The sequence below is a fragment of the Hoplias malabaricus genome, chromosome 5 (genome assembly GCF_029633855.1).
Source record: "Hoplias malabaricus isolate fHopMal1 chromosome 5, fHopMal1.hap1, whole genome shotgun sequence".
Classification (NCBI taxonomy): domain Eukaryota; kingdom Metazoa; phylum Chordata; class Actinopteri; order Characiformes; family Erythrinidae; genus Hoplias; species Hoplias malabaricus.
In genome coordinates this window covers 52,708,907-52,718,419 of record NC_089804.1, presented here as the reverse complement: position 1 = coordinate 52,718,419, position 9,513 = coordinate 52,708,907, and the positions used below count along the sequence as shown (strand labels likewise).

Sequence of the window (9,513 nt, the reverse complement as noted above, 5' to 3'; positions counted from 1 at the left end):
GGGAGGCCTTAGAGAAACAGGTTACATCAGCATCTTGGTGACTGTCGAATGTTCAGACTCGGTGTGAGATCACGTTGTCCGTCAGTGAGATTAGAGCATATGTGCACATGTGTGGGTTTGTGTGTGGGCCATTAGAAAGTTAGTACTTGGGGTTCACAAAGGTGTGCTGGTAGTATAATCTTAGTCATAGAGTATCGAGTTCCAAGCAGCTCCAATAAAAAAATCGTGCGTGAAATTGTCCCCAAACACAAGGAAGTTTGACATCCACTGGACGTGTTGCATATAAACAAAATGTGACAGTGCTCCTTTATATATATGCTCTCATACATATACATATGTTACGTATATTATATATATATATATATATATATATATATATATATATATATATATATATATATATATATATATATATTTGTATATTTTGTCTAATATAGTATCCATGGTACAATATATCATTCAGTTCCCCTCAAAAATGTGGTGTTAAATAAAAAGGAAAAAAAAAAGAAAATAAGAAAAATAACAAATTTAACAAGGGCATCAGTTGTAAGCCATCCTTACATTGTTGTTATAATCTGATTAATAGTATTTCATCTGTAAAATTCTGTATTTACAAAACCACAACAATGCATGCTGTTTAAAAGAAAAGCATATATTACAATACTTATCGTCTCTCTCAAGTTTATTCTTCACGTTTCAGCAATTGTGCCATGTACATCATAGCCCCCACTGAATGATACATAATGTCATACAGTGTGTAAATGTCATTTTTACACCACAGTACAACCAGGATTAAGGGAGGGGGTGTAAGGAGAAATTGCATGGTAGTCTATGCTCTTCACTGGGCACCGATTTGGTTGGAGTCCACAGTTCCCACTTTGATTTGGAGACAGGCAGTAGGCAGACCCATATACAGGCCCGAGAGGAAGGGGGGAGTGGGGCTGTAAACACTGAATTCACGAAAAAATAAATAAATAAAAAAACCCACAAACGCACACGTACACTCACGCGCGCGCACACAGGCTCTGGTGGTGTGTATTCTCTGAATCCAGTGGCTTGGAGTACCTGGTTCATTACTGCGACTTTATTTGAATCACCGTTAACGTGTACAGGGTGGTGAAGGCAGAGAAGAACATGGCAGGTAAGAGCAACTGTTAAAAAAAATCCACTCTTTTTGTTTTTTTTTTTCCTCCAAAGTCCTTATTAAGAAAGAACTTCTGACTGCTGATATTAGTTGTAAAACGTGTCCCCCAACTCTCTGTAACTTCTTTCAAACCTATACTTGGACAGCCCACGCTATAATGAGTGGAATCCCTTTGAAGAGATAGGGAAGACATTCTCTTCCAAGGCTTGAACCTATTCTGCATCGAGAGCAAAAGTAGATGGCAGTTTGCCCAAGAGGTACCAAACGTGTGTCTTTACATTGTTATATAGGCAGTTGGGCCAGAATAAATGGCAATTAAAAAACAGGTGAAGTGATTTCCACAGCAAGAGCTTTGCTGTGATGCACTGTAACATCAGACAACACAAGCGCCCTTCACTTTAACATTAAATAATCTGCATATTTCTCCCGTCTCAGACGAGAGCTCCAGGCCTCACTTACGTTGCATGCACTCTGGATAAAGTCTATGCCTCGGACAGTATTCGCTCTATCATCCTATCAGCACTCAGAAAGCTACCATACAACATTTACTGGTGAAAAGCTGTAGATGCATTCAAAAAAAGCTACCCGAATGCTCTCCCTAACTTCTCTGAGACCAAAAAACGTTTGGACAACCCCTGATATGGTCACCATGAATGTGTATTACTTTTAACTTTTAAAACAAATGCACAGAGACAACGGCATCTACAAAAAACGTATGTTAAAGAGGTCACCTCCAATTGAGGTCTGGTCCCGACTGACAGACAAAGCATCGTAAGAGATTACAAACGGCATGGTGGCTTGCTGCAGTTTTGGAATATATGAAGTTTTATATTTAAAAAGACCCTTGATTGCACATAAAAGACCAGACATTAGGGTCAACTCATATTGCTGGTGGAAATAAAAAAACAAATCAGGGTTTGTTTTCCCAAGACTTGATTTGAATAAATAGATTTTTTGTGTTCCAAAAAGATTGGGCAGTGTATATTGTTTAAAAAACTAAATAAAAGTTTCCACTGACTTCAGCCTCCACGATTTGTGCATAATGTTAGAGTCGGTTAGTTTCAAAGCAATGATTCTAATGGGTTAATTTCGAATATACTGTTTGTTAAACCCGATATTCCAATATTCCCCCGCTTTCCAGTGATTAGTACTGAAATGTTTTACCAGTGGACAGCCTCAAACTTATGCTTTAGCCACAGTTGTGGTCTGAGCAGAAGTGTCAAGTGGACTATGATTACACATGCATGATTTCTGATCAAAACATGCCACCATGCAAGTCATTTCTATGCATTGAACGAGCACAATTAATTACTTATTTATCTGGAACCTGGTCTGAGCAAGTCCCTTTCAGCCCAAGTCGAAACCCTGATAAATGACCCCAACCCAATTGCAGTGTGAAAGCCCATGTAAAAAAAGTCTTTTTTTTTATGCAAGTATAACAAAGAGATGATGAAAAGACTAGTGACATGGGCTGAATGCTTTTTTTTAACCTTCTTTTTTTTGCTGATCAAATAATGTAAAGATGCAATTATATTAATCACACACAACTGAAAACCCTTGCATAATGTTCTGGGTTTGTTTTTTCTTTTTTCATTTATGCAGAATCTCCTCTCATTTCTTTCAACTCTGCTGAGAACTGTTTCTCTCCAACCGTCTTATAACAACGATCCAGAAACCTCCCTGTTCAAAGTGGGAAGTTTCCACTGGATTTCGGCAGTGAAGTGTCTGAAAGGGGTAAATCCATAGCGGAGGAATGCTGAACTCCACACAGGGTGGTGTAAAAGAATTCATCTTCAAAACATCTACTCTGTATACCGCTTGGTCCTATGGCAGGTGGTCCCTACGGAAGATATTTGCCATGTGCCTTTCATAGTGTTTTCAGCCATTTTTGCCTCACCGGCTGCTGTCTGAGCAGTAAAATCTTGGTCGCTGAGCACAGATGCCCCACAGTAAGCTCATGATTTGGTTTGGTCATAATCAAAATGGTAAGAAACCAAGCTGCTTTCTCTGCACTGGTGCATCAGGGATGTCTGTAAACAACTTTTTTTTCGGATTTTCTGGGTTTTCATTGAAAATTATTTTTTTTGTACATTTGTTAGAACAGATACAGAGTTTTGTCTCAACTGAGTCTCATTTCTTTATATATCCACTGCCATACTTCTAACATTTAGATTCCTTGACGTCTTTTTGGTTTTTGCCTTTCTTGCCTTTGCTCTCACTCTCATCGAGTTTCTCTTTCTCAGGTTTGGTCACACTGTCATAGGAGGGCAGTGAGGCAGTGGAGGGTGTGCCTTCTTTCTTGTCCTGGTTGGTTCCCCCATTCTCAAGCCTGCTGCTGCCCAGGAGCCGTTTGCAGATGAAGCCCCGGCGCACCAGGTGAGCACGGTAAGCCCGCTGGATGACCTGAGCAGATAGGTGCTCCTGCTTGCGGCGCATTGTCGTGGTAATGGGTTCGAAGGACACCTTGGAGGGGTTGGCAGCAATAAAGCGCTCCTCCATCTGCTGGCGCATCATGTCCAGGTCGCCACTGTCACCAAGGACACGTTTGGTGAAAGCAAACAGGATGTCTAGGCAGTGGATGCGATCTCCGCTCACCATAGGCAGGTCCATAGCTATCAGTTCTATAGTGTTGGGCTTGGGCACCCTCAACGGATGCTCCAAAGTGTCAGCAAAGTCACTCAACTTGGCAAATGCGATAAACTGTGAGGCAGTGGGGTCAAACTTCTCCCAGATCTCATAGAAAGACTCAAAGTCGTCCTCGCACAGCGGGTCTGCGCTCTCTTCTGTCGCCACGCTGAAGTTCTCCAGGATGATGGCAATATACATGTTCACCACAATCAGGAAAGAGACAATGATGTACATGACAAAAAAGAAGATGCCCACAGATGGGTTGCCACAGTTGCCCTTCACTGTTGTACCTGGGTTCTCTTTGTCAGGGTCGCAGTCTGGCGGGTAGTTGAGGATGGGAGCCAGAAGGCCGTCCCAGCCGGCAGAGGTGGTGATCATGAACAGGCAGATCATGCTGTTTCCAAACGTTTCAAAATTGTACAAGTCATCGATACCGGCTTCCCGTTTGACGTAGGCAAAGTTGGACATTCCAAAGATGGAGAAGATGAACATAACCAGGAAAAGCAGCAAACCAATGTTGAACAGGGCTGGCAGTGACATCATCAGGGCAAACAGTAATGTCCGGATGCCCTTGGCGCCTTTAATCAGACGTAAGATTCGGCCGATTCGAGCAAGACGGATGACCCTGAACAACGTCGGTGACACAAAGTATTTCTCAATCAAATCCGCCAAGAACATACCTATTGTGAGGAAAGTAAACCACAGTCAGTAAAGAGACACAACATCAGTGATCCTTTGTCTTTTACTCTGTCCTTAATAACGATAATATGCACTTAATATTAATATGTTTCAGTGACTTCATTAGACTATCCCACTGTATGTGAGGTTTAATGTCCTTCTTCAGGCACACAGTGGGACTGCTTACTTACCTACAATAGAGAGGATGACCACAACGCAGTCAAAGATATTCCAGCCATTGGTGAAGTAATAATGGCGGAGGGCAAAGAGCTTAAGGACAAACTCAGAAGTGAAGACCACTATAAAGATGAAGTTGACCCAGTACAATATGTTTTCGGTTTCATCAGACTGATCGTCTGTTTCCACCATCATAGTGACCATGTTCAAGCAGATGAGGATCATGATGGAGATGTCAAAGACCTGCTGCGTCACAAAGTCAAACACCATCCCTTGGACCTTGTTCTAAAGAGGACACATTTAACACAAACGTAGGATTAGTGACTACTGATACCTTTATGAGTTTCTATGTGTAGTGTATCTGGCAGGTTTAGGGTACCTGGGGTCTAGGTATGGGTTTTTGTGGTTTCTTTGAACCCAGTTTCTTCATTGCATTGTAGTACTTCTTTTGTTCTTCTGTCATGAAGATATCCTGACCTCCAAAGTATAGGGACACACAATAATTCATTTGCAAAGCGCTCTATACACACACAGCAGTATAAATATTTTGGAATAAAGTAAGAGAAGAGACTTATCTTTTTCTTTTGCTGGTTGAAATTGTCGATGATCACACCAATGAACAGATTAAGAGTGAAAAAGGAGCCAAAGATAATGAAGATGACAAAGTAAATGTACATGTAGATGTTGTCTTCATACATGGGCTGGTCCTCCAACTAAAATAATAAGAAATAGAATTAAAGATTAATTAACATCTGAATGCCAAAATGGCTGTCAGTGTGGTAGATCGTTTTGTATTGTTTTTCATGAAGAGCACACCTGTCGTGAGTCAACAGCTGCGTACATAATATCCATCCATCCTTTGAATGTGGCCTTTTAGAGAAATGACACACCGGATAATGGTTAGACAATGACTTTTAAATAAGACTGAAGTATCAGCAAATGTAATTGGCAAAATTCCACAGTGCACTGTCAATTGAGGCAAAAAATAAATATATGCTGGAATTACTGATTAAGCTTTGTCTTACCACTTGAAGCAGAGCCAGGTAGCCGGCACCCACATTGTCAAAATTGATCTTGACATTCTTCCAGCGTACTTCAGTGTGATTCTGACTGATGAGCTCCAAGCATTGTGTTTTGTTGTCAACCTCCTTTGGGTCGAAGTACTCCTCTGCAGTTTCATTGTAACAGTAGTAATACTTGCCCGCAAACAGATTTACCCCCATGATACTGAAAATCAGCCAAAAGATGAGGCAAACCAGCAACACATTCATAATGGAAGGGATGGCACCCACCAAGGCGTTGACTACCACCTAGAGCAGAGTGGAAGAGATAAGGCAGTGCAATGTGAGAGACCCAAAAAATGCAGATACACACATATATATGAATGCACACACACATACAAACACTTACAACTACATACAAACACATACACACACAAATGCATCTTCATATTTGTATGGTGCTCAAATAATTTCTGGATACATCTTAATTCTGAAGTTTAAAATACTTTGTGCTATAATTTACTTTAAAAAGAAAAGTCAGACGCCATCTTTTTTTAAATTTCCAGGCAATTCAGCCTTTAAAGGAACACTATGTAGTATTTTTAACCTAAAAAAACAGCTATAAAATGATTATGATGCTTCATAGGGATACACTTCCAAGTACAGTCTTTGAAGTTGGTTGCACATTTTGCATTTTACAATTCATGTAATCACTTAATGTTTTGCCAAACAGATTTGCATTTTTCTCCAACTTGTATATTGTATATTTAATGTTCTTTTTTGGATGTTTCTACAAAGACAAAGGCTCAGATACCAGAACTATGACAGCACATATTTTTTGTAATGTTTGTAATATTCAGCTGTAATAATCACCATACAAATAAGTAGTGCAAACTCAACACAAACCCTACAACCACATGACAACCTTTCTCTCCACCTGCATGGCTATCAGAGTCCCATCTCCCTCACTGCCTTTCCTCCAATACCCCTCTGCCTGCCCCCAGCTTCAACATCACACTGACAAGCAACAGCAGGACTACTTACACTGCATCAACCCCCATTCACCCCCCACCCCCAACAGCTCTGTTCAGGATCCCTTCCACCAGTGAGTAGTGAGGAGAGGAGCGCTATGAGCGCTCACTAACTGTGTTAGGCAGGCCGAGCCGCAGCTCTCGGGCAGGCAGCTGAGCATGCATGTTTCTCACAGACTCCACAGTGGAGCCATATTCCCTCCTTACATACAAATAGATACACTGGAATGGCAGGATTCTCCTGGCAGATACAGGGTGTTGTCTGTGTTAAAGATAAACCCAATAACTTCAATGTCACTCGTTTAAGATCCCCATTACATAAATGATATAGAAATGAATGGACATAGTCTTGGAAGTAGTATCTCTGGTTAAGATAATATAAGGGTAGGTGCGTTTTAATTGGAATAATACAATAAAGAGCGCTATGGCCTTTATATGTGATTCTCTACGGTCAGTTTTTAAGAGAAATATATTTTAATATCTTCAGAAAAAATAAAGAACCCAATTCATAGTATGAAATGGGATCAGATAGACACCCACACAAAAAGGTATTTGTCAGGAGAATCACTGTTAGCTACTGATAGATCATACATTTAAATGTCACAGAGACACTGCTTTATTCATGGAAATCAACACATGGATATAAAAGTGAGGGAAAATGGCTTTCAAAAGTGCATAATGTGCATTGGCAATTAAACAGGACATGCGTGTTACATGGCATCTTTGTGCAAACTCAAGAACCGTTAAAATCAATAAATAAATGGATCAGGAGAGGCACCAGCACAGTGAGATTTGTTTGCAAAAAAAGTAGGATTATTTGACGCATCTATTGAGTAATTAGAGAAGTGTCAAGAGTTCCCCTGGAATTGTACGGCGGTCCATGCACGAATTTCAGAACAGTCTTAAAGCTTCCATATGAAGCATAGACGAACAGATACTTTCATTACACATGGATTATTGCCATTTTAATGGCAGTCATTTTCAAGAATTTCAAACATTCCTCTAAATTGCTCTCCTCTCTGCGCTGCTGACTCCTCATCAAGTCATTTATTCATTTTTAACTCTTTATTTTTTGTTCAGTTCAAACAAAATGGCATTTCAGTTGATGAACATAGAAAACGACTAATATAAATCAAATATAATAATATTCATTTAAGAATTCTCTTTCTGTTACTGTAACATATTGCTTTGGGCTAAGCCTAATTTAACTGAACTACTTGCAGGGAAAACTTTAGATAACATAACATTTCACATTTTACCCAAAAATGACATTTTTAAAAGACTCAAAATGGGAAAATTAAATTAAAATTAAAGGAAAGCAAGACAAATAAAAAAATATATAACAATTAAGTGGGACTTCAATAAAGTAAACTGTTTGGTAATTGCCATTTGGTTCTAGAAAGATCTTCATTAACAGGAATTTACGCAGCAGTAGAGGCCTGGTTACCGCAGCGACAAATTGTATCGGTAAATTAAGTAAAATCTTGTCATTTTTGGGTCATTTGTTCATTCTGTAAAGGACACAAGTTTTGCCCTTTGAAATGGGCAAATTTTGAGCCACAGCGATGATAATCGGGTTTAAGTTATATGCATCTCTCTGCTCTAGTGGGTCCAGTCTCCCAGTTCCACCACTTCTAAGAGGAAACACCGTGCTATGTCCTAATGCCATGCTGTGAATAAAACTGCTTACTACCAGCAGGCTGCCTGGTCAATTTCCTAAGCTTCTGTTTCATAATTTTCTATTAATATCTTCTAAACATCCTCAAGAACTTCACAAAACTCCATCATGGATGAGTACTATGAGATATCTGTCGTTCACACAGGACCTACAGCAGAGATACTCAATTCACAGTCCTCTACGTACTGCAGACCTTCCACCTTTCTGTTCCAGGTGTGACGACCCAGCGGCCAGTCATATCGGTCTGTTAATTAACAATCGTTGTAAAAGAGACCAGATTTGGACGAGGTCCAGATTTGAGTACCTCTGAGCCTGAGGCTTCTCCTCACTGTGGTGTAGAACTGCACAGAAGCTTAGCAAATATTTTCCTCTCACACCCACACTACTGTGTGTGTGAGGTTCTCTTTATTTTCAGTCCTTTGAGCAGATCCTGGACAAGCAAAAGAGAGGTGAGGCGTGGCTCCAGCAGGTTGACCCCACAGCGCTGCGCTGGCCTGGGCAGCACAGGGCCGAGCAGGCTGAAGTGGACAGGGTGAGATGAAGGGGTAAGGAGGAGGGAGAGAGGGAAGAAGGGAAGGATGGAGGGTGCTGCACAGTGCTGCAGGTGGGGGATGGGTGGAAGGAAGGTGGTCAGGGAGGGATAGAAAGGCAAGAGAAGCTCAAGGCAACCAGTCCACAGGTAAGAGAGAAGGGACTGAAAGCGACAACAACCAGGCACGACCGCTCACAACCACCAAGCAAGGATGAGTGCTGAGAAAGCTCAGCAGAAAACCCTACACCAGCTGCATTTGAATTACACATAGATAGCTAAGCAAGAAGAAAAGGCCACACCTTGCATGCTCTACTACTTATAAATATAAAACTGCATTGTGTGAATGCCTACTATCATTATTTATAAAGCTATTTATCTTGGTAGTAGCTTGGATAAAACACTAAAGCTAGATAATGTACAAATAAACATATAAGTTTAACTATTCTACTACATTTATCTTAACTTCTGCATTGCCTTTTTTGTGGAAAGTAAACCTTCCTTTTTAATCAGTTTTGTATTCATATTTATTTTTGTGTGTTCTATTGATATGCAGTGTTTTTACAAGCAACAACACACTCACTGCCCCCTTAAAATTGTACACAATTGTCTTAACAGCTGTCAGCACTGTGCAGAAAATGCAGATT

The 9,513-nt window shown here is 40.4% G+C and overlaps 1 protein-coding gene across 5 annotated transcripts in view; it reads right to left on the bottom strand.

Annotated features, from left to right (window-relative positions):
• Nucleotides 1–430: 430 nt before the first annotated feature.
• The window catches only part of scn8aa (sodium channel, voltage gated, type VIII, alpha subunit a), a 55,431-nt gene continuing 46,348 nt past the window's right edge, over nucleotides 431–9,513 (bottom strand). For all 5 annotated transcript variants that reach the window (XM_066670384.1, XM_066670385.1, XM_066670387.1 and 2 more), the window contains exons 22-27: nucleotides 5,653–5,937; nucleotides 5,444–5,497; nucleotides 5,203–5,340; nucleotides 5,007–5,111; nucleotides 4,642–4,912; nucleotides 431–4,452 (exon numbers count right to left, since the gene is read on the bottom strand). In XM_066670384.1, the coding sequence (XP_066526481.1) occupies nucleotides 3,305–4,452; nucleotides 4,642–4,912; nucleotides 5,007–5,111; nucleotides 5,203–5,340; nucleotides 5,444–5,497; nucleotides 5,653–5,937 (2,001 nt within the window). In that variant the 3' untranslated portion in view covers nucleotides 431–3,304. The remainder of the gene's footprint in view (nucleotides 4,453–4,641; nucleotides 4,913–5,006; nucleotides 5,112–5,202; nucleotides 5,341–5,443; nucleotides 5,498–5,652; nucleotides 5,938–9,513) is intronic.